Here is a 25,616-nt window from a genome sequence, read left to right as displayed (position 1 = left end):
ATTCAATTTTGATGTGGGATGTAGTTTTATAGTCAGTTTTAAAAACATTTTCATCGAGGAGAACTTAATCCTCATACGCACGTGTCGGTGATGTCACAAATGTGGTGATGTCGTTATGTAATTAGGGAAGGCAAATTAATTGTAAGTCCTAATATTAATAATAATAACACTAGCTGTATAGTCATTTAATAGCCTACATTAATGGGAAAAAAAGCCAATTATCATCTTGATAATATCGCCATTTGCGATATCTCTGACTATACACAATACTATTGTCTATCGGCACAACCAGAATACACACACAGAATATCTATCTCTTTCTCTCCGTGTTCTACTCACCCCATCACAGCTCCTATGGCTGTACCAGCCAGCAGCCCTCTAAGTCCCAGATTCAGCCGGAACAATCCTCCTGTTGCAGCTAAACACATAAACACTGTCATTCATTGTTGTCATCTTAGTATAAAGCAAATATTCGATGAAAATCTACATAAAAAACCCTACTAAACAAACAACAAATAAGTTTATGAACTTACCACCTGCAACAGTGAAATGGCTCAGAGCATCTTTGTCTCTATACGCTGTCAAGCCAGTATTTACAGTGCTGTGTAAATAATAATAATAATAATTATATACATTTGAATAGCATGTGTTTTTCATAATTGGTGAAACTGACAGCAGGATATCTCCATGGTTTTTAAAATCAAATTCAAGGCTTTTTAAGACCTGCACGGGTGAGGTAGGGCAATGTCTATGGCAACATCCTAAACATGCAGGGCTCACATTTAATAAGATAATAGCCCATCAATCACATTAAGCAATATTGTGATTCTTGTTTTTCTGTTGCCAAATTGAAGACCTCTTGAAATGATAATTAAGACTTTTCTTTAAACTGTGTTTAAACTTGCATATGAATGTCTTATTTATAGTTAAATATTATATGTAGGAGAGGACAAAAATATTTGAAACTTGCATATGAATGTCTTATTTATAGTTAAAGGGGGGGTACAATGGTGTTTCATGTATTCAGAGTTGTTTACAGTGTTAAAGAGATGGATTCTCATGCTTAACATGGCCAAAGTTTTTAAAAAATATTTTGGACGAATAACGGAGAATTTCTGTGCCGAAAATCTTACTTCCGGGTTGGTACAAGTTTCGGCTAGTTTTTTTTCGACCGTGGATCTAATGACGTAGACCAGAGTGGAACTCCTTATATGAGCATTTCTCCCGGAAAAGCTCGCCCGCGCACACGTCGACCAGAGGAGAGCGAGACCGCGCACATCAACGCGCTTCAACAGGAAATCATCGGCAGCGCTGCATAGTGTCTCCAAAGTGTGTTTTTGGATGTGAGGGAAAGCTTACCATGTTCAGCTTCCCAAAGAACCCAGCGTTAGGAACAGTCGATGCAACGATGAATGTTTTATAAACAAAGCCCAGATCGACGGATTCTCTCTATGACTCTGGCTTCGCCCACACGGCCCGCCTCCAGACGCTCGGTTTTTTCCGGAAAGACTCGGTACAGCTTATCTTTCTTTTATAAATATAATAAAACTAAAGACTTTTTGGAGATATGAAGGATGCAATACTACTCTATAGGTACTCAAGATTAACAGGAGATTGAGTGAAAATGAGCATTTCACCCCCCCTTTAAATATTATATATAGGAGAGGACAAAAATATTTGACATAAAAACTTACATTTTTTTTATGCTCATAAATAATAAACAAACAAAAAACATTACCATTAACACTAAGTAAGACAAGTTAATTCAAAAGTGTAATTAAACTGATTCACAAACATTACAACTCAATATATCTATACTTACTTAAACAGGGTCACAAATGCTGCTACCCTCCAGCTCCACCTCAAGCCAAAGCTCACAAACCCACGAATAGCTGCATTATGTGCGGAGCGCTGGTGAGACAAAAAAAAAAAAAGTATATAGAACATCAATATGTGCATATTTTGACCACATAAAATAATGTGCTTTTCAGCTATATAAAATCTAAAACAAAGCAATTCAAGCCTTAAAAAACAATGGGAAATTAGAGCAGATATCTGTATGAACAAAACATGACAAAACCACTACAAACAGATGAATACATTTTCAGCCTGTCTTGTGTCTTACCACTGCATCCACTCTGTTTTGGTACATTGCAGCCTGGCTGAGCTGAATAAATCTCTCACGAGCATGTCTGGCTCCTGGTAGGCCTCCATAGACCATCCCTACTATGGCTGCAGCAATTCCACACTTTACTATATTCCTTAACTCTTCTGAGTACATCTCACCTTCACTGTGTGGAGAGCAGAACATAATTAAAGAGAAGCAGCAAATGCACCATGCACCATATATAGTCCATAAGAGTGTCTCTGATATTGCGCACAATATGGTAACCAGATGTCTCTGGTTTTCTGGAGACAAACCCAGTTCTCTTACGAGAGGTTCTCTCGTATTGCGTAGTTGCTACGCTAGGGAAAGCCTTTCTTTCTCGAGATACTGAAGCCAAAAATTATCCTTAATTTTTATAATCTTGTCAACGCAGTGCGGCAGCCTGCAGACCTAGGGCGAGCTACTAGCGTGCCCATTGGCTGCCCTGCGGCAACTGCAGCAGCCTACCGCTGAGCCCTTGGCGTGACGTCACGACCAATGAGCGCGCTTGGCGCGCTTACTGCGTCACAGCCCGCGAAAAGGGGGGTGTGGCTTAGCGTATATAAACAGGGCTCGGAGGCTGCTTCTCTGATTTCTGTCTTTTCAGCGAAGCTCTTCGCATCGCTGCTCTCCGAGGAAGCCGCCGTTGAATCAAGCGACCAGCACGCCGAGGATCTCAGCCTGAGGACGCCGGCCGCCTTCGCCGCCTTCAGCCTTCCCTGCCTGCTTCGCTATCCGGCGAATATATCCTTTACTGCTCTGTGTTGTATGTGTGTGTGTGTTCGCCCCGCGACACACTTTGCATCTAAAAGAGCGCGAGGCGTTGTTGCAAATGCCTCGCTCATCCTGTGGCTCGTGCAGAGCCTCGCTCAGCGACGGAGACCGCCACGTGGTCTGCGCTCTCTGCCTGGGCCTCGACCACGCAGCCCGCGCCCTCTCCACGGGCGGCTGCGAACAGTGTGAGGACTTGCCGATGTCGACCCTGCGGGCTCGACTCGCCATGTTTGATGATCCTCCACCTTCCCCGGCTGCCTCTTCAGGGCCGCGAAAGAAGAAACGCCGCTCTCAAAGGCCTCCCGAGCCGGTGGTTATAGCTGAGCGCTCGCCGGAGCCCCTCCCGCGAGCCTCGCTCTCTCCTTCTCCCCCGCCCTTCACCGACGCGCAGCGGCCGGCCACTGCCTGCACTGCCGTCGCCTTTGGGGATGAAGCAGATGACGCCGCTGACAGCTGCTCTCTGCTTGCTTCGGACAGCGAGGAATGGTCGGGCTCTCACCGCTCCGCCTCCTCGACTCCAGAGTCTGGCAGGTCCCGCTCCAGTGTTGACGCGGAGCTTATCCGCCTCCTCACCAAAGCGGTCGACCGACTGGGATTGGACTGGTCCCCACCCAAGGAGCCCGCGCCGAACCGACTCGACGGGTGTTTTCTGCCTAGCCGCCGCCAAGCGCCAGCCTCTAGGTCAGCACCCTTCCTGCCCGAGCTCCATGCGGAGCTATCGAAGTCGTGGAACGCGCCCTTCTCCGCTAGACTCCGCTCATCTGTCTCCTCGGCCCTCTCCCAGGTGGACGGGGCCGCCGAGAAAGGATATACCGGCATCCCTTCCGTTGAGGAAGCGGTGGCAACGCACCTTTGCCCGCCGTCTGCTAGATGGCGCTCAAAGTCTGCCCTGCCGTCCAAAGCCTGCAGGACCACATCAGCTCTCGCCGGCCGCGCATTCGCCGCCTCCGGCCAAGCTGCTTCCGCCCTGCACTCGATGGCTGTTCTCCAGATCCTGCAAGCCGACCTCCTCCGTGAATTGGACGAGAAGGGCTCGGATCACACAGCCTTAACAGATCTGCGCAGCGCGACGGACCTTTCGCTCCGCGCTACCAAAACCGCTGCACAAGCCATCGGCAGATCCATGGCCGCGCTCACCGTCATCGACAGACACTTATGGTTGACGCTGGCGGATATGAGTGAGTCAGAACGCGCTGTTTTCCTCAACGCCCCGCTCTCGCCCACTGGCCTCTTCGGCCCTGCGGTCAGCGGGATTGTGGACCGCTTCTCTGAAGTACAGAAGGCGTCGCAGGCTATGAATCTCTTCCTGCCCCGCCGCTCGAGCCCAGCCGCAGGCCGCTCTCAAGCTCAGCCTCCTGCGCGCAGCTCCACACAGCGCTCGTCTCGGCCACCAACTGCTTCGCAGCGACGCCAGGGCGGCCGCCCTAGGTCGCGCTCAACCAGCCGTCACAGACCGCCGCCCCCCCGGGGTCCGCGTCCCAAGATAACGCTGAAGTCTGAGCCCGCGAAGTCCTCCTAGCACCCGCAGGGAGGAAAAGATGGCTGAGTCCCGCTGCGGCCGGACCGCCATCAAAACGCCCAGCTCTGTCAGTCCCCTCAGTACAGGCTACTGCAGCAGCTTACACCGCAGCCAACGAGCCAGTAATACCACTCGCTCGCCTGCACACAAACGCCGTTTTTACGGCGGCCCAAATAAATCTCAGAAAGAGTGTAAATTCGGGTTTTCCGGCTCCGGCCGAAGGTGTTGTAAGTGCAGAAAATGTGCCCACTCCCACGTGCTCACTGCTTCACACAAACACGGTCCCCATGGTAACGCGCTCAGAGCGCTCTCTCATAAAGCGGTCACACACCGCTCGAGTACTAAGTGTAGTAAATGTGCCCACAACTCTGTGCTCACATCTACCCGTAACTCGCTCTGTCACTCGGTTACCCCGGGCAACAACGGCTCAGGCCGAGAGTATTATAAGTGTAGAAAATGTGCCCACTCCCATGTGCTCACTGCTTCACACAAACAGGGTCCCCATGGTAACGCGCACAGAGCGCTCTCTCATGAAGCGGACGCAAGCCGCTCGAGTATTAAGTGTAGAAAATGTGCCCACAGCCTTGTGCTCACACCTACCCGCTGTTCGCTCTGCCAGTCAGTTACCTTGGGTCACAGACCCTCTAAAGCTCCCAAACACTGGCCATGTCATAAGTGTAAACTCTGCGCCCGCTCACGAGCACGCGCACTCACTTTTAGACATTATAATCCCCACGCCACTCTCGCGCCTGGGATGTTTGACAGCAAATCACGCTCCATCCGATGGGACCGAGCTACTGAATGCTGTTCAGTCGGCCAATACTGTTTACCAGCCCCCGTGTTCGAGCACCAGCGGCGCGCACGCCGCTCCATCCTCTCTGATACAGGTTCCCCATCCCGCGCAGCGCGGCGATCTGAACCCAGAGACCATTCGACCCCTAGCTATGCATGCGAAAGCATGGGAAGCGATTCAGGGCGCGTCAGAATGGGTGCTGAATACTATAAAACACGGCTATTCGCTTCAATTCGCTCGTCGCCCTCCGCGCTTTACAGCACAGACGGAGACGAGAGTGAGTTCAGAAGCTGCGCACCTGCTTCAAGCAGAAATAGCGAAGCTGCTGCGCAAAGGGGCTATAGAACAGGTTCATCCTTCTCTGAGCGAGTCGGGCTTTTACAGCCGCTACTTCCTCGTACCCAAGAAGGACGGAGCGTTAAGACCTATTTTAGATCTGAGACATCTGAACAAAGCCCTCATGAGACGGCCGTTCAAAATGATCACAACCAGAAAAATCCTCGCGCAGATTCGCCCAGGAGACTGGTTTATCTCTCTCGATCTAAAAGACGCATACTTTCAGATCCAGATAACTCCCCGTCACAGGCCATTCTTGAGATTCGCCTTCAACGGTCGAGTATATCAGTACACAGTCCTGCCCTTCGGCCTGTCTTTGGCACCCCGTACATTTACGAAATGCATGGACACGGCCCTCGCTCCCCTGAGAAAACAGGGAATGCGAATACTGAATTATCTGGACGATTGGCTTATTCTAGCGCAGTCAGAGACGGAACTTGTGTCTCACAGAACAGCGCTTCTCAGCCATTTGGAGGAGCTGGGTCTCTCGGTCAACTGGACCAAGAGCTCGCTATCGCCCCGTCAGTCAATTTCCTTTCTTGGAATAGAACTGGACTCGGTGGCTATGACGGCCAGACTGTCGGAGCAGCGCGCGCGCCGCATCCGCCTCCTCGCCGCATCCCTCCAAATAGGCAGCCGGGTTCCGCTGAGGACATTCCAGCGTATCTTGGGGCATATGGCCTCAGCTGCAGCAGCGCTCCAGCTGGGCTTACTGCGCATGCGCCCGCTTCAACGCTGGCTGAAAGCGCGCGTGCCCCACCGAGCCTGGGCGGCCGGCGGCTTGCGAGTCAGAGTGAATCAGGGCTGCATTTCAGCCCTGCAGCCCTGGCTGGCAGCCGAATGGTATCTCACGGGAGTGACTATGGGAGTGATTTCACACCGGAAAGTTGTCTCGACAGACGCTTCCAACCTAGGTTGGGGAGCGCTCTTCGAAGGCAGACCGGTCTATGGCCGCTGGTCAGACCAGGAGAATCTCCTACACATAAACTGTCTAGAGATGCTCGCGGTCGAGAAAGCGCTCAAACACTTCCTCCCATTCCTCCACGGTCACCATGTTCTAGTCCGCACGGACAATACATCGGTAGTGGCCTATGTGAATCGCCAGGGCGGTGTCAGATCAAAGACGCTCTGCACCCTGGCGGAACGCCTCCTCGTGTGGGCTCAGCACTCTCTGCGCTCGCTGAGAGCCGCGCATGTGCCTGGCCACCTGAACGAGGGTCCCGACAGACTGTCCAGGGACAACGTTCCCCCTGGGGAGTGGTCTCTACACCCCCAAACAGTCCAGTTACTGTGGCGCCGTTTCGGCAAAGCGAAAGTCGACCTTTTTGCGTCAAAAGACAACGCTCATTGCCCAGAGTTCTTCTCGAAGAACGAGGACGCGCTGGCCCAGACCTGGCCCAGCGGCCCGTTGTACGCTTTTCCCCCGGTCTCTCTGCTGCCTCAGGTCATCGAGAGAATCAGGGAAGCGCGCCACTCAGTGCTCCTCATAGCCCCATGCTGGGAGAACCAAGCTTGGTTCCCGGATCTAATACAGCTGGCAGACTCAGCCCCCTGGCCGATACCGGTGAAGAGAGACCTTCTCTCTCAAGCCCGCGGCTCGATATGGCATCCCCATCCAGAGCGCTGGTCTCTGCATGCGTGGAGCCTCAACGATTACACGCTGATCTGCCAGACGGGGTCATGAACACGATCATACAATCTAGAGCCCCCTCTACGAGGCGGCTCTACATGTCGAAATGGTCAGTGTTTAACAGATGGTGCACTGCTAAGGGGCTCAATCCACAGACATGTGGGGTATCGCGAATTCTGTGTTTCCTTCAAGAGCTACTGGACGCGGGCAGGTCCCCCTCCACGCTCAAAGTCTATGTTGCGGCCATTTCAGCGCTCTCTGTTTCAGAGCGGGGCCGCGCATTAGGAAGGAACGAGTTCGTCATCCGCTTCCTTAGGGGAGCCAGGAGGATGAACCCCCCGCGACCCCCCGCGGTTCCTATGTGGGATCTTTCTCTGGTCTTGGAGGCCCTGAGAGCGCATCCCTTCGAACCCTTGGAAACTGTGGATATGAAATACCTCACGCTCAAAACCGTTTTTCTGATAGCACTGTCTTCAGTCAAACGAGTGGGAGACCTTCACGCGTTATCTATTAACGCCGCGTGCCTCGAGTTCGGACCTAATGACTCCAAAGTCATTCTCAGACCGAGGCATGGGTACGTTCCCAAAATTTTGGGCACTCCCTTCAGAGCACAGGTCATTTCCCTCTCAGCCCTGCCAACGCATGGCAGCGAGGCCGATGGTAATCTCCTCTGCCCGGTCAGGGCGTTGAGGAACTACATTTCACGGTCCGCCGCTTTCAGGCGCTCGGATCAGCTCTTTGTTTCGTTTGGTGGGCGCACCAAGGGTCTCGCCGCCTCGAAACACAGCCTGTCCAGATGGATAGTGGACGCTATTGCTGTGGCTTATGCGTCTAAAGACCTGCAGTGCCCATTGGGCATTCGAGCTCACTCCACCAGAGGCATGGCCTCGTCGTGGGCGTGGTCCAGCGGGATTCCCATTCATGACATTTGTGCAGCGGCAGGCTGGGCCTCCCCCTCTACATTTGTTAGGTTTTACAACCTGGATGTTCCCGCCTTGCAGGCGAAAGTGTTATCAGTCTAAGTCTCGCGTATGCCGGCCCACTATCTGTGCGCGGGCTACGGTGTGTGATTTAGCTCTACTGGTTGAGCTGCACTATGCAGGGAATTGTCAGTTCGGACCGGCCGTGCCGCTCCAAACCCCCTAGTGTGTGCTTATGTACGGCGCTAGCCCTCTTTAGGCCGCCCGGCTCTCCGCTATCACGTTCCCCGGGCTCTCCCTGGGACTCATTCAGTGGATGCTGGGCGCGCACGGCGTTGACAAGGGCGTTCCCGTAGCGTAGCAACTACGCAATACGAGAGAACCTCTCGTAAGAGAACGTTTCGGTTACTCACGTAACCTCTGTTCTCTCTAGAAGAGGGAACGAGTATTGCGTAGCCCGCCGTGCTCGCGCCACGAGCTCATTTCGCTTCATGCGACAGAAACCAGAGAAGCAGCCTCCGAGCCCTGTTTATATACGCTAAGCCACACCCCCCTTTTCGCGGGCTGTGACGCAGTAAGCGCGCCAAGCGCGCTCATTGGTCGTGACGTCACGCCAAGGGCTCAGCGGTAGGCTGCTGCAGTTGCCGCAGGGCAGCCAATGGGCACGCTAGTAGCTCGCCCTAGGTCTGCAGGCTGCCGCACTGCGTTGACAAGATTATAAAAATTAAGGATAATTTTTGGCTTCAGTATCTCGAGAAAGAAAGGCTTTCCCTAGCGTAGCAACTACGCAATACTCGTTCCCTCTTCTAGAGAGAACAGAGGTTACGTGAGTAACCGAAACGTTTTGGCATCCTGAAACATGAGGTGCATTGTTTTGGACACAATTTTGAAACATTCTCAAAGGTTCTGCGATCACAACACAGTAAATTACAAACACACTCACCTTAACTACACCACCACTATAGTTGTGTACACTTGATATGAATAAATCAAAACCACAATATTAAATGCCCTGGATTTACTGAGTAATCCACTATTTTGTAGAGGGAAAAAACATAAAATTTTCACCTAAGATCTGCAGCAAATTAAAGGATGGAAAATGACTTCGTACGGTGACCGGGAGGGGACACGTTCTGTTCACTTAGTTTTGTCGTAGCCATGACATATAAACTCATGGAAACGTGATAAGTCATGCCCACACATTTTTTTGAGATAACGTCATCCTTATGTCGTGGCCACACGATGTAAAGTTGTGGTCTTGAGATTCTATGTTGAGAGAATTACATATTTTTTTCTTGTGACCACGACTTCATATGTTGAGGGAACTAAATCTATTTCTCATGTCAGAAATAGTCAGAAATGGATAGGCCTATAATAATATTTATTTTTATGTCAGAAATAGTCAGAAATGGATAGGCCTATAATAATATTTATTTTTAATTAAGAATGGCAAAATTATTATATCAATATATTATAGGCTATTATATTGCGCACAATGTTGTCTATAGACAGCATTTAAATGAAGTTTATCAATAAATGATCAAAGAAAATGTAAGAACATAAAAATATAAATATATTTATATATCCCATCTCACAGCCTTTTAAAGGTGCAGTGTGTGGTTTTTAGTGGCATCTAGTGGTGAGGTTGCGAATTGCAACCAAAAGAAGTTACGGTGACCGACAGGAAAAAATGTCGTCGTCTGAGACAGCAGAGAGTAGCCAGTTAAGCAATGAGGTTTCTTTACAAAGATAAATTAAGAAATTATGTTTACTTTATTATTCAGTAAAACGACATGTAATTGTGAATATTATTGTTACTTGTTCATCATTGTGTCAGTGTTTTATTCGCTGACTTTAGATAGCTTCCTTGCACAAAGGACAACATAGTGATGAAACGCGTTTGTCCGTTTAGGGCTACTGTAGAAACATGTCGGCGCATTTCAATGCAAGGGGACCCGTGGTGTACTGTATGTAGAAAGAAATGGCTCATTCTAAGGTAATAAAATCATAACGGTTCATTAAGTAAGGTCTTCATACACCACTGAAAACATAGTTATGTATATGATATTGCATTTCTGTCAACAGATCCTCCTAAATATTACACAATACACCTTTAAATCCATTCACTGATCGTGTCTTTATTTATTATTATTATTATGCCTATTAAAAGGCAAACCATGTAAGATTTTTGGATTAAAATATCCAAAAACCACTAGAACAATGTTATATATTTAGTTGACTTGTGTACTTACCTTATCCCAAATGTTTCCAAGAATGTTTAAATCCAGCGATATAAGCAATTTTAACCAGGACACGGACCGTGTCCATGCGTCGCCTATCAATGACATCATGCCCACGCTACCTCGATTTCCGGTTTTATTCTGTAGAAACCATGTAAACACCAACGACGCTATAATATATTATGTGTTTTATTAGACAAGTGAGCAACTGCTTGGATACATTAAATCGATAGAAAACTAATTCTTATCTAAATACAGTTAGTCATATTGTTTAAATCTTGTTTTTTGATTTACCGCGAGTACCATGTTTTACCATACCTAATATCGATCTAGCTCACTGCAGTGTAACAAGCTTCTCATCGTAGCCGCATAGTAGCGAATGCACAGAGTAGCATTATAACATAACTTTCAACACATTCAAATATCGCTAAACTGTTACCCCACAAATATGACCGGAAGAAGCGGAAGAGGTCATCTGCGGCATAATAAAAGCTCTACTGCTCTCGAGCGAAAATCATGGCGCCATCGAGCTACGCCGTTGTTTTGAATAAGCGACCTCTAGCGGCGAAAAATTACATAGTGTGCCTTTAAAACTAAATAAAATGAAATATGTTAAATTCTGTGTGAAATGAATTCATGAGTTTATAAGTTAATTAGTTTATAAGTGTATGAGGTTAGAGTTTATTAGTTTAAATGAGTCTCAATGGCTCATATTCATTCGATTCACATGACGTCACTGTAGCTTTGCGCCGCCATCTTTGCGACCGCGGCGGTCTCAGTAATGCCTGCAATATGTTGTGCAGTTGGCTGCAACAACAGCCGAAAGAGGAACCCTGAACTGGTATTTTATTCTATACCAAAAGAAGAGAGAAGAGAGAAGAGAGAATCATTTATTTAAAAGACTTGAAGTCTCATGTTGGTTTGTGGTTAATTATATTTCCATTATACTCTCAGTGGCCAACATTATAGACAGATATCGACAGATAATGTTTTGTCTTCATTTTATTGTTGGATCTGTTTAAATGCACTTTATCATGGTAAGTTAGTAAGATTTGGGGTTGTTTTGAATATAACTGTCTGTCTGTCTGTCTGTTAGTTAATACCTACCTAAATCTAATACATATTTTTCTGAAGTTCATAAAGATATTGTCTTCGTCACATGCGCTTTAGATGTTATTTTGTGTAAGTAACGTTAACGTTAGCTCTGCAGACGATGCATAATCTCAGCCTTGAAATGCATATTAAAGGACTAGTTCTTCCAAAAATAATAATTCTGCCGTCATTTACTCACCTTCATGTGCAAATCCTTAAGTTTACTTTCCGTGGAAGACAAAGGGACATTTTTGAATATGTAGCCTAATGGAGACTCTTCTTGTCGATGTAATGAAAGTGAATGAGTAACATTAGCCTAGGCTACTGGGGGGCTGTCATGCAAAAAATATTGATTTTTCTTTTATGATATTCGGCTAATGTCTCTGGCTGTGCTGATGGACGGATTAGATAGATTCATTCATGCCAGCCGAACAGCTGCAGATTCATAGATTCATTCATGACATCGCCTCGACTCTCATGAACGCGCGCCATGAAGCTCTATGACTTAAGTATTTCTATATAATGAAAGGCCAATTGGGGCAAGCCTGGGGCAGATAATAATGGACTAAAGAAAACTGGGGGTAAAAAATAAGGATCGGAGCCTAAAATAGAAATTTTCTCCAGGTATCTCTGTCTCTCTCTCTCATTCAAATGGGCAGTTTGGACGGCCATACCGGGCGAGTCGGTCGCAAATATGGCGGCGTTCTATTTGTAGTGACGTAGGTGGCATCTATGAATAGTATATAGAACGGCAATTTGGTTTAGTCTTCAAGGTGTTTAGATTTAAATTTTTGTCGGTTGGTGAGTTTGAATCTGGATTTGAATTTTTTAGAACTCCCCAATGTTAAGTCAATGGGAGTGTTTCCGAGTTTTGATCGTCATTTTTAGGAAAACCGTAAGTCCGGTCAGTCTGAAAAGATATAGCACACCTGGTCAGATCAGTTTGAGTGTCTGAGCCGAGTTTGGAGTATGTAGAGTTAAAGCTCTAGGAGGAGTTTGAGTCAGAAATTTTTAGTAAGAAGAATAATAACTAGATGCGAAAGTTCGTCGAGACAAACTTTAAGTTGGCTTGAGAAAGTTTGGACCAGAAAGTTTTTTGCTAGGTGGTTGCTAGGGTGTTCTGGGTGGTTGCTATGGTGTTGCTAGGCAGTTGCTAAGGTATTTTGGGTGGTTGCTAGGCGGTTGCTAGGGTGTTCTGGGTGGTTGCTAGGGTGTTGCTAGGCGGTTGCTAGGGTGTTCTGGGTGGTTGCTATGCTGTTGCTAGGTGGTTGCTAGGGTATTCTGGTTGGTTGCTAGGGTGTTCTGGGTGGTTGCTATGGTGTTGCTAGGCAGTTGCTAAGGTATTTTAGGTGGTTGCTAGGCGGTTGCTAGGGTGTTCTGGGTGGTTGCTAGGGTGTTGCTAGGCGGTTGCTAGGGTGTTCTGGGTGGTTGCTATGCTGTTGCTAGGTGGTTGCTAGGGTATTCTGGTTGGTTGCTAGGGTGTTCTGAGTGGTTGCTATGGTGTTGCTAGGCGGTTGCTAAGGTATTCTGGGTGGTTGCTAGGCGGTTGCTAGGGTGTTCTGGGTGGTTGCTATGGTGTTGCTAGACGATTGCTAGGGTGTTCTGGGTGGTTGCTATGGTGTTGCTAGGTGGTTGGTAGTTGTCACAGATGGTTACTATGGAGTTTTGATAGAGTTCTTTGTATGATCTTGGCATGATTTAGCACTTAACTAATCGCTATTAGCATGTAGCTATTCACTGCTAGCATGTGTAGCATGTTGGAAGTGCTGTTTGCTAGCATGAGTCAAAAGAGCCAAACCTCATCTCTATACGATGTTCTGATGCAGAGATATAGGTCTTGCAAAACGGTTGCTAGGGTACTCAAGTTTGGTTGCTATGGAGTTGCTTGGGAGCTGGGAGCTTTAAACGTAAGAAGTTTAAAGTGGTTTAAGTTTAAAGTGGTTTGAAGTTTAAAGTAGTTTACAGTAGTTTGAAGTTTATGACAGATAGATAGATAAATAAGTTAGATAGATAAACACACACACACACACACACACACACACACACAAACACACACACACACACTCACTCAGACAGACACACACACACACGCACACTCAAGAGTTTGAGTTTAGAGTTTATAAGTTTATGAGTTTTTGAGTTTTGAGTTTATAAGTTTAAATGAGTTTAGAGTTTATAAGTTTAAATGAGTTTAAAGGGTACATAACATGCACAGTTTCACCTAATCTCATGTTAATCTTGAGTACCTATAGAGTAGTAGTGCATCCTTAATATCTCAAAAAAGTGTTTAGTTTTATTATATTTAGAAAAGAAAAATACAGCTTTCCGATTCTCTCCGGAAAAAGCCGAGGTCCTGGAGGCGGAGCTATAGAGTCAAGCGGTAGTTCTTGATTTCCAGCAAAAGACAGAAATCTGATCCAGTTGTACTTACATGAATGGGGTCTTTTATCACTGGGACCGCTCCACGTTTTAATAGCAAACGATTTGCAAATCCAGCGTCGACCTGAGCCTTGTTAATAAAACATTCGTCACTGAAACGACCAGAACACACAACCGCACTTCCTACACTCCGTTGCTGCCCCGGAAAAACAAACTGCATCCACTGTTCCTGTAACACTGGGTTCTTTGGAAAACTGAACACGGTAAGCTTTCCCTCACATCCAAATACACACTTTTTTGGAGACATTCTTGAACAAATCCTATGCAGCGCTGCCGATGATTTCCTGTTGAAGCGCGTTGATGTGCGCGGTCTCGCTCTCCTCTAGTCGACGTGCTCGCGGGCGAGCTTTTCCGAGAGAAATGCTCATATAAGGAGTTCCACTCTGATCTACGTCATTAGATCCACGATCTAAAAAAAACCAGCCGAAACTTGTACCAACCCGGAAGTAAGATTTTCAGCATAGAAATTCTCCGTTATTCGTCCAAAATATTTTTTTAAAACTTTGCCCATGTTTAGCATGAGAATCTATCTCTTTAACACTGTAAACAACTCTGAATACATGAAACACCATTGTACCCCCCCTTTAACTCTTCGGAGTCTTGGGCTATTTTGGCCGTTTTTGAGTACTTTTTATTTTTTTTATTTTGCGACATAAACAAATGTTTACCACACCAATGTTTGGTATTGTTTTTTTCAGCACAACATCACCTATATGAACAGACAATTATTTTTTCACTTTTATGTACTGTATCAACATACTGGACCCAAAATCACACAAAAAACACTAAATCCGAATAGAAAAATTATATTTTTTTTACTACAAAAAACACAAACATGCTCAATGAAGCATTTTAAAAGGTTTAAAATGTAAACACAAGTTGTAAATGTCAACATATACAGGTAAAATTAAGATATAATCAAGCTATATACAAAAAAAATATGATTTACAAAAAAAAAAGCGAGTGTAGCCATAGGCTTTTTTTTCTCTTTTTAGCTTTGCCACTTTTTAAAAGTTTATGCACACAATTATACAGAGAGCTATATTTAAGGCCTTGCATTCCCAGAGTATGAGGGTTCCCAATTAGTGCAAATACAACATAAAAAAGGTAAAATTGAGATAAAATCTACCTATATACAGCAAAAAGCAGGTGTGGCAATAGGCGTTTTTTTCTTTTCTTTTTTGCTTAGAAACTCTACAAAACACTTCATGTACAATTACACAGACAGCTACATTACAGGGCTTTCATTCCTTGAGTAAGAGGGGTTCCTAAAAAGTGCAAATATACTATACAAAAGGTAAAATGAACACAAAATCAAACTATATATACAACTATTTACAACGAATATCAGGTGAGTTTTTTTTTTTATCTGTGCCACTCCTCAAAACAGTTTCTGTCAACAATGAGACCAAAGACATTCGCTTCATTTTCCTTCCACAAAAAAACTACCTAAACTATATACACTACTCCTAAACTACTCTCAAAATCTATTCAAACTTTTCCAAAAACTAGCAATAATATCTCTCTCTCTCTCTTTCTATATATATGTCTCTCTGTCTACTCCGTCAATCTCCCGACTCCCGCGGGCGCCTTTCAATTTCACTTCTTTGCTCAGTTGGCTCCTCCTCCACTCCCTAAAATGTGCAGCCTGAAGAGCAGAGTCAGCAGATTCACACATTTTTCTCCGTTTTGTTTTATGACAAAAAACGACGAAGTTATGAGAATAAATGCAACGCCTGTCGCATCCCATCTTGCATTCCTTTACGAACGCGTCAATATTTTCAATATTTTTGTATATAAAGTTTAAATGATCATATCTCCGTTTTTACTTGGTCTATCAACACAAAACAAAAAGTAAAATAGAGTTTCAAGCCAGCACTTTCGACAGAAGTGGACAGCAGCGCTCAACGTGACTTTGTTTTTATGCTTCGACGTCTTAAACTGGTCATGTGATTTGATCACGCCGGCGTGATCGGCGACTCGGAAGAGTTAAGAGTTCAGAGTTTATTAATTTATGAGTTTAAGAGTTCATAAGTCTATGAATTCATGAGTTTAGAGTGTATTAGTTTAAATGAGTCTCAATGGCTCATATAGTATATAGAACGACAGTTTGGTTTAGTCTTCAAGGTGTTTAGATTTAAATTTTTGTCGGTTGGTGAGTTTGAATCTGGATTTGAATTTTTTAGAACTCCCCAATGTAAGTCAATGGGAGTTTTTCCGAGTTTTGATCGGCATTTTTAGGAAAACCGTAAGTCCGATCAGTCTGAAAAGATATAGCAACTAACTTCATAACAGTTTGAAGGTCTGAGCCGAGTTTGGAGTATGTAGAGTTAAAGTTCTAGGACGAGTTTGAGTCAACAGTTTTTAAAAGAAGAATAATAATAACTAGATGCAAAAGTTCGTCGAGACAAACTTTGAAGTTGGCTTGAGAAAGTTTGGACCAGAACGTTTTTTGCTAGGCGGTTGCTAGGATGTTATGGGTGGTCGCTATGGTGTTGCTAGGCGGTTGCTAGGGTATTCTGGGTGGTTGCTTTGGTGTTGCTAAGTGGTTGCTAGGGTATTTTGGGTGGTTGCTAGGCTGTTGCTAGGGTGTTCTGGGTGGTTGCTATGCTGTTGCTAGGCGGTTGCTAGGGTGTTCTGGGTGGTTGCTATGCTGTTGCTAGGTGGTTGCTAGGGTGTTTTGGTGGTTGCTATGCTGTTGCTAGGGTATTCTGGGGGGTTGCTAGGGTGTTGCTAGGCGGTTGCTAGGGTGTTTTGGTAGTTGCTATGCTGTTGCTAGGCGGTTGCTAGGGTATTCTGGGGGGTTACTAGGGTGTTGCTAGGTGGTTGCTAGGGTGTTTTGGTGGTTGCTATGCTGTTGCTAGGCGGTTGCTAGGGTATTCTTGGGGGTTGCTAGGGTGTTGCTAGGCGGTTGCTAGGGTGTTCTGGGTGGTTGCTATGATGTTGCTAGGCGGTTGCTAGGGTGTTTTGGTGTTTGCTATGGTGTTGCTAGGCAGTTGCTAGGGTACTCTGGGTGGTTGCTAGGGTGTTGCTAGGCGGTTGCTAGGATATTCTGAGTGGTTGCTAGGGTGTTGCTAGGCGTTGCTATGCTATTGCTAGGCGGTTGCTAGGGTATTCTGGGTGGTTGCTGGGCAGTTGCTAGGGTATTCTGGGGGTTGCTGGGCGGTTGCTAGGGTATTCTGGGGGTTGCTGGGCGGTTGCTAGGGTTTTCTGGGTGGTTGCTATGGTGTTGCTAGACGGTTGCTAGGGTGTTCTGGGTGGTTGCTATGGTGTTGCTAGGCGGTTGCTAGGGTATTCTGGGTGGTTGCTAGGCGGTTGCTAGGGTATTCTGGGTTGTTGCTATGGTGTTGCTAGGCGGTTGCTAGGGTATTCTGGGTGGTTGCTAGGCGGTTGCTAGGGTGTTCTGGGTTGTTGCTATGGTGTTGCTAGGTGGTTGCTAGGGTATTCTGGGTGGTTGCTAGGCGGTTGCTAGGGTGTTCTGGGTGGTTGCTATGCTGTTGCTAGGGTATTCTGGGTGGTTGCTAGGCGGTTGCTAGGGTGTTTTGGGTGGTTGCTATGCTGTTGCTAGGGTGTTCTGGGTGGTTGCTATGCTGTTGCTAGGCGGTTGCTAGGGTGTTTTGGTGGTTGCTATGCTGTTGCTAGGTGGTTGCTAGGGTGTTTTGGTGGTTGCTATGCTGTTGCTAGGGTATTATGGGGGGTTGCTAGGGTGTTGCTAGGCGGTTGCCAGGGTGTTCTAGGTGGTTGCTATGATGTTGCTAGGCGGTTGCTAGGGTGTTTTGGTGGTTGCTATGGTGTTGCTAGGGTATTCTGGTTGGTTGCTAGGGTGTTGCTACGTGTTGCTATGCTGTTGCTAGGTGGTTGCTAGGGTATTCTGGGGGTTGTTAGGGTGTTGCTAGGCGGTTGCTAGGGTGTTCTAGGTGGTTGCTATGATGTTGCTAGGCAGTTGCTAGGGTGTTCTGGGTGGTTGCTATGGTGTTGCTAGGCAGTTGCTAGGGTATGCTGGGTGGTTGCTAGGGTGTTGCTAGGTGGTTGCTAGGGTATTCTAGGTGGTTGCTAGGGTGTTGCTAGGCGGTTGCTAGGGTGTTTTGGTGGTTGCTATGCTGTTGCTAGGGTATTATGGGGGGTTGCTAGGGTGTTGCTAGGCGGTTGCCAGGGTGTTCTAGGTGGTTGCTATGATGTTGCTAGGCGGTTGCTAGGGTGTTTTGGTGGTTGCTATGGTGTTGCTAGGGTATTCTAGTTGGTTGCTAGGGTGTTGCTAGGTGGTTGCTAGGGTATTCTGGGGGTTGTTAGGGTGTTGCTAGGGTGTTCTAGGTGGTTGCTATGATGTTGCTAGGCGGTTGCTAGGGTGTTCTGGGTGGTTGCTATGGTGTTGCTAGGCAGTTGCTAGGGTATTCTGGGTGGTTGCTAGGCGGTTGCTAGGGTGTTCTGGGTTGTTGCTATGGTGTTGCTAGGTGGTTGCTAGGGTATTCTGGGTGGTTGCTAGGCGGTTGCTAGGGTGTTCTGGGTGGTTGCTATGCTGTTGCTAGGGTATTCTGGGTGGTTGCTAGGCGGTTGCTAGGGTGTTTTGGGTGGTTGCTATGCTGTTGCTAGGGTGTTCTGGGTGGTTGCTATGCTGTTGCTAGGCGGTTGCTAGGGTGTTTTGGTGGTTGCTATGCTGTTGCTAGGCGGTTGCTAGGGTGTTTTGGTGGTTGCTATGCTGTTGCTAGGGTATTATGGGGGGTTGCTAGGGTGTTGCTAGGCGGTTGCCAGGGTGTTCTAGGTGGTTGCTATGATGTTGCTAGGCGGTTGCTAGGGTGTTTTGGTGGTTGCTATGGTGTTGCTAGGGTATTCTGGTTGGTTGCTAGGGTGTTGCTACGTGTTGCTATGCTGTTGCTAGGTGGTTGCTAGGGTATTCTGGGGGTTGTTAGGGTGTTGCTAGGCGGTTGCTAGGGTGTTCTAGGTGGTTGCTATGATGTTGCTAGGCGGTTGCTAGGGTGTTCTGGGTGGTTGCTATGGTGTTGCTAGGCAGTTGCTAGGGTATGCTGGGTGGTTGCTAGGGTGTTGCTAGGTGGTTGCTAGGGTATTCTAGGTGGTTGCTAGGGTGTTGCTAGGCGGTTGCTAGGGTGTTTTGGTGGTTGCTATGGTGTTGCTAGGCGGTTACTAAGGTATTCTGGGTGGTTGCTAGGTGGTTTCTAGGGTGTGCTGGGTGGTTGCTATGGTGTTGCAAGGCGGTTGCTAAGGTATTCTGGGTGGTTGCTAGGCGGTTGCTAGGGTGTTCTGGGCTGTTGCTATGGTGTTACTAGGTGGTTGGTAGTTGTCACAGATGGTTACTATGGAGTTCTTAGCATGATCTTGGCATGATTTAGCACTTAACTAATCGCTATTAGCATGTAGCTATTCACTGCTAGCATGTGTAGCATGTTGGAAGTGCTGTTTGCTAGCATGAGTCAAAAGAGCCAAACCTCATCTCTATACGATGTTCTGATGCAGAGATATAGGTCTTGCAAAACGGTTGCTAGGGTACTCAAGTTTGGTTGCTATGGAGTTGCTTGGGAGCTGGAAGCTTTAAACTTAATAAGTTTAAAGTGGTTTGAAGTTTAAAGTAGTTTACGAGTTTTTGAGTTTTGAGTTTATAAGTTTAAATGAGTTTAGAGTGTGTGTGTGTGTGTGTGTGTGTACACACACACACTCAGAGTTTATGAGTTTAGAGTTTATAAGTGTATAAATGGATGAGTTTATAAGTGTACAAGTTTTTGAGTTTAGTTTATAAGTTTAAATGAGTTTAGAGTTTATAAATTTAAATGAGTTTAAGAGTTCAGAGTTTATTAATTTATGAGTTTTAGAGTTCATAAGTCTATGAATTCATGAGTTTATAAGTTAATTACTTTAAAAGTGTATGAGTTTAGAGTGCATTAGTTTAAATGAGTCTCAATGGCTCATATAGTATATAGAACGGCAGTTTGGTTTAGTCTTCAAGGTGTTTTGATTTGAATTTTCGTCGGTTGGTCAGTTTGAATCTAAATTTGAATTTTTTTAGAACTCCCTAATGTAAGTCAATGGGAGTTTTTCCGAGTTTTGATCGTCATTTAACATGATTAGCATGTTGCTAGCATTATGCTAGCTTGATTAGCATGTTGCTAGCATAATGCTAGCATTATTAGTATGTTGTTAGCATGATGCTAGCTTGATTAGCATGTTGCTAGCATAATGCTAGCATTATTAGTATGTTGTTAGCATGATGCTAGCTTTATTAGCATGATGCTAGCTTGATTAGCATGTTGGTAGCATGATGCTAGCATGATTAGCATTTTGCTAACATGTTTTTAGCTAGATGCTAACATGATTAGCATGTTGCTAGCAATATGCTAGCTTGATTAGCATGTTGCTAACATGATGCTAGCTTGATTAGCATGTTGCTAACATGGTGCTAGCTTGATTAACATGTTGGTAGCATGATTAGCATGTTGCTAGCATGATGCTAGCATGTTTAGCATGTTGCTAGCATGTTTTTAGCAAGATGCTGTTGCCAGGTGGTTGCTAGGGTGTTCTGGGTGGTTGCTATGGTGTTGCTAGGCAGTTGCTAAGGTGTTCTGGGTGGTTGCTAGGCAGTTGCTAGGGTATTCTAGGTGGTTGCTAGGGTGTTCTGGGTGGTTGCTATGGTGTTGCTAGGCAGTTGCTATGGTATTCTGGGTGGATGCTAGGGCGTTGCTAGGCAGTTGCTAGAGTGTTCTGGGTGGTTGCTAGGCAGTTGCTAGGGTGTTCTGGGTGGTTGCGAGTGCCTTATGTACGGCCATAGATAGAATGGAGCAATTTCGCAAGGCCACGAGTGTAATATTGCTTTAATTTTTTTCAAAAAAGCAGTTGCTAGGGTGTTCTGGGTGGTTGCGAGTGCCTTCAGTACGGCATGATGCTAGCATGATTAACATGTTGCTAGCATGTTTTTAGCAAGATGTTGTTGCCAGGTGGTTGCTAGGGTGTTCTGGGTGGTTGCTAGGCATTTGCTAGGGTATTCTTGGTGGTTGCTAGGGTATTCTGGGTGGTTGCTAGGGTGTTCTGGGTGGTTGCTATGGTGTTGCTAGGCAGTTGCTATGGTATTTTGGGTGGATGCTAGGGCGTTGCTAGGCAGTTGCTAGGGTGTTCTGGGTGGTTGCTAGGCAGTTGATAGGTGTTCTGGGGGGTTGCTAGACAGTTGCTAGGGTGTTCTGGGTAGTTGCTACGGTATTTTTGGTGGTTACTAGAGCGTTTCTAGACGTTGCTAGGGTGGTTCAGGATGGTTGCTAAGGTATTTTTTTTAGTTGCTATGGTGTTACTAGGTGGTTGGTAGTTGTCAAAGATGGTTACTATGGAGTTTTTATAGAGTTATTAAAATCTTTAATAACGAGTGCCTTCAGTACTCGGCCTGCGGCCTCGTGCCTATGGCCGAATAGGCACAAGCATGGAGCAATATTGCAAGGCCACGAGTGTAATATTGCGTTAAAAAATACAAAAAATTGTAAAAATAAACATTTTTTTGGTTTAGGGTGGTTGCTAGGGAGCTCTTAGTGGTTGCTAGGGTGCTGAAGCTGTTTGCTAGGGTGTGGCTATGAAGATTTTAGGCCATTACTTATTGGCTGCTTGATAATTTAAATCCTCTGAGGGAGAGAGAGAGGGAGAGATGCAGGGGTGTCAGGCCCTTTGGAGTCTGTGTGTGTGAAAACGGCAGTTGGGATTCAAATATTTTTAGAACTCCCAATGTAAAGTCAATGGGACTTTTTTGGCCGCTTTTTCGTCCGCTGTGCGAACATCGTACACCCGATCGCTTAGAAAAGTCATAGCACACCTCTCCTCAATGAGCCGCTCGATTTGACACCTCACTCAGGGGTCTGTGACAAACGGTGCGGGGCGAGTTTCGCGCCAAACTTTGTCCAGAATAATAATAAGAATAATAATAATAATAATAACTAGAATGTACATTTCCTGAAGAAAATGTGAAGTGGTGCTTGCAGTGGCAAAACTCGCCACTCGGTTGCTAAAGTGCGTTTAGCTAGTTTTTAGCAAGATTATAACAAAATGATCATCATGCTAGCATTATAAGCATGTGACTAACATAATGCTAGCATGTTGCTAGCATGATGCTAATATGATTAGCATGTTGTTAGCATCATGCTAGCATGTTTTTAGCAAAAGCTAACGTGAATGTAGCTAGCATGATTAGCATGTTGTTAGCATGATGCTAGCATTTTTTAACAAGATGCTAACATGAATAGCATGTTTGCTAGCATGTTTGTAGCAAGATGCTAGCATGATTAGCATGTAGCTAGTATCATGCTAGCATTATTAGCATGTTGCTAGCATCATGCTAGCATTATTAGCATCATGCTAGCATCATGTTATCATGATTAGCATGTAGCTAGCATGATGCTAGCTTGTTTTACCACGTTGCTAGCATGGTTTACCATGATTTACCATAGTTTACCATGATTTACCACAATTTACCATAGTTTACCAGATTTACTATAGTATACCATGATTTACCATGTTCAAGTATGATTTACTATGATTCTAGCATGATTTGCCATAGTTTACCATGATTTACCACGATTTACTATAGTTTACCATGATTTACTATAGTATACCATGATTTACCATGTTCAAGTATGATTTACTGATTCTAACATGATTTACCATAGTTTACCATGATTTACCATAGTTTACCATGATTTACCACAATTTACTATAGTTTACCATGATTTACTATAGTATACCATGATTTACCATGTTCAAGTATGATTTACTGATTCTAGCATGATTTACCATAGTTTACCATGATTTAGCAGTTTACCATGATTTACCATGATTTACTATAGTTTACCATGATTTACTATAGTATACCATGATTTACCATGTTCAAGTATGATTTACTGATTCTAGCATGATTTACCATAGTTTACCATGATTTACCATAGTTTACCATGATTTACCACAATTTACTATAGTTTACCATGATTTACTATAGTATACCATGATTTACCATGTTCAAGTATGATTTACTGATTCTAGCATGATTTACCATAGTTTACCATGATTTACCATAGTTTACCACGATTTACCACGATTTACCACGATTTACTATAGTATACCATGATTTACCATGTTGAAGTATGATTTACTGATTCTAGCATGATTTACCATAGTTTACCATGATTTACCATAGTTTACCATGATTTACCACGATTTACCATAGTTTACCATGATTTACTATAGTATACCATGATATACCATGTTCAAGTATGATTTACTGATTCTAGCATGATTTACCATAGTTTACCATGATTTACCATAGTTTACCACGATTTACCATAATTTACTATAGTTTACCATGATTTACTATAGTATACCATGATTTACCAAGTTCAAGTATGATTTACTGATTCTAGCATGATTTACCATAGTTTACCATGATTTACAACGATTTACCATAGTTTACCATGATTTACTATAGTATACCATGATATACCATGTTCAAGTATGATTTACTGATTCTAGCATGATTTATCAGTTTACCATGATTTACCAGTTTACCATGATTTACCACGATTTACTATAGTTTACCATGATTTACTATAGTATACCATGATTTACCATGTTCAAGTATGATTTACTATGATTCTAGCATGATTTACCATAGTTTACCATGATTTACCATAGTTTACTATGATTTACTATAGTATACCATGCTTTACCATGTTTTAGTATGATTTACTATGATTCTAGGATGATTTACCATAGTTTACCATGATTTAGTCAAAAGAGCCAAGTCCCATCTCTATACTATGTTTTGATGCAGAGATATACGTTTTGTTAAACGGTTGCTAGGGTACTCTTTTTGGTTGTTATGGAGTTGCTTGACAGCTGCCAATGATGAAACTGCAAAGGCTTCTTGACACTTTGAATGATATAAACCAACTCCCATGCCTCTGTGACATTCAGAATGGAAGATATCCGTCTTTGGATTTTGGTTGCTAAGGTGCTCGACAATGGTTGCTATGGAGGGGCTAGGAAGTGTTGAGGTGATTCATGATTGGCCGTTTGCTGCCCCGAGTCAAATGAGACCACCCTCGTGTTTGTATGACAATTCAGTCTGGAGATATCCCTTTGATCTATTTCAATGGAAGTCTATGGGACTTGTTGCTAAGGGGCTCTAAATGGTTGCTAGGGCGTGGCTTGATAGCTTCACAATGAGCCTGAGAGACTGATTGGTCGTCTGAGTAAAATGAGCCCGCCCCCTTGTCTCTATGACACTGTGATCCAGAGCTACGTTCAATAGAAAATCCCTATGCAATTTACCATAGTGGGAAAAGCATGTGTGTTTCACGGGACGTTCCTTCCCCATAGTAAGTCAATGGGGTAACTTTGGGCAGCTCCTGCCCCCCAGGCGTGCAACTTTTACCCCATTGTGAGGTATGTTCTTACAGAGCATGTTAGCCTCTTCAAATGTGGCAAATCACACGTTTCTGCGAAATCCTCGCTCCGAGTGCTCAAAGTTTGTTGCAATGTTAAGTCAATGGGACTTTTTTGGCCGCTTTTTCGCCCCTGGGGCGAACACCGCACCCCCGATCGCTTATAAAAGTCATAGCACACCTCTCCTCAATGAGCCGGTCGATTTGACACCTCATTCATGGATCTGTGACAAACGGTGCGGGACGAGTTACGTGCCAAACTTTGTGTGGAATAATAATAAGAAGAACTAGAATGTACATTTCCTGAAGAAAATGTGAAGTGGTGCTTGCAGTGGCAAAACTCGCCACTCGGTTGCTAGGGTGTTGTACATGATTGCATACGAGCCAACAACCATGTCTGTACGATTTTGTGGAGCTGAAATATGGCTTCTATGTGTTGCAATATGGTTGCTAGGTGGCTCTAAATGGTTGCTAGGGTGTGAACACACAGTTACCAGGTTGATATTTACAGACTGTTTTCCAACTGAAACTAATGAGCCAACTCCCATCTCTATACGATGTTCTGATGCAGAGATATACGTTTTGCTAAACAGTTGCTAGGGTACTCTATTTGGTTGCTAGCGAGTAGCCTGTCAGCTGCCAATCATGAAACTCCAAAGGCTTCTTGTCACTATGAATGATATAAACCAACTCCCATGCCTCTGCGACATTCAGAATGGAAGATATGCCTCTTTGGATTTTGGTTGCTAGCGTACTCTGTTTGGTTGCTATGGAGTTACTTGGCAGCTGCCAATGATGCAATTCCAAAGGCTTCTTGTCACTATGAATGATATAAACCAACTCCCATGCCTCTGTGACATTCAGAATGGAAGATATCCCTCTTTGGATTTTGGTTGCTAGGGTACTCTGTTTGGTTGCTATGGAGTTGCTTGGTAGCTGCTAATGATGAAACTGCAAAGGCTTCTTGTTATTATGAATGATATAAACCGACTCCCATGCTTCTATGACATTCAGAGTGGAAGATATCCCTCTTTGGATGTTGGTTGCTAGGGTACTCTGTTTGGTTGCTAGGGAGTGGCTTGGCAGCTTCCAATCATGAAACTCCAAAGGCTGCTTGTCAGTATGAATGATATAAACCAACTCCCATGCCTCTGTGACATTCAGAGTGGAAGATATCCCTCTTTGAATTTTGGTTGCTAGGGTAACCTGTTTGGTTGCTATGGAGTTGCTTGACAGCTGCCAATGATGAAACTGCAAAGGCTTCTTGTCATTATGAATGATATAAACCAACTCCCATGCCTCTGTGACA

At 45.0% G+C, this 25,616-nt stretch overlaps 2 protein-coding genes across 2 annotated transcripts in view; one reads left to right on the top strand and one right to left on the bottom strand.

The window, feature by feature from the left end:
- The window catches only part of LOC307145102 (uncharacterized protein), a 590,539-nt gene extending 585,997 nt beyond the window's left edge, over positions 1-4,542 (top strand). Inside the window, exon 2 of the mRNA XM_079847927.1 lies at positions 2,426-4,542. Within this exon, the coding sequence (XP_079704053.1) occupies positions 2,979-4,439 (1,461 nt within the window). The 5' untranslated portion in view covers positions 2,426-2,978 and the 3' untranslated portion in view covers positions 4,440-4,542. The remainder of the gene's footprint in view (positions 1-2,425) is intronic.
- timmdc1 (translocase of inner mitochondrial membrane domain containing 1) overlaps positions 1-25,616 on the bottom strand; it is a 159,451-nt gene that overhangs the window by 113,635 nt on the left and 20,200 nt on the right. The window contains exons 3-6 of the mRNA XM_079847970.1: positions 2,126-2,291; positions 1,823-1,911; positions 534-601; positions 340-418 (exon numbers count right to left, since the gene is read on the bottom strand). Coding sequence (XP_079704096.1) covers positions 340-418; positions 534-601; positions 1,823-1,911; positions 2,126-2,291 — 402 coding nt within the window. The remainder of the gene's footprint in view (positions 1-339; positions 419-533; positions 602-1,822; positions 1,912-2,125; positions 2,292-25,616) is intronic.

The sequence above is a fragment of the Squalius cephalus genome (assembly GCF_949319135.1).
Source record: "Squalius cephalus genome assembly, chromosome: 2".
Classification (NCBI taxonomy): Eukaryota; Metazoa; Chordata; class Actinopteri; order Cypriniformes; family Leuciscidae; genus Squalius; species Squalius cephalus.
The sequence above is the reverse complement of the archived record's forward strand: the minus strand, read 5'-3'. Positions and strand labels throughout refer to the sequence as shown.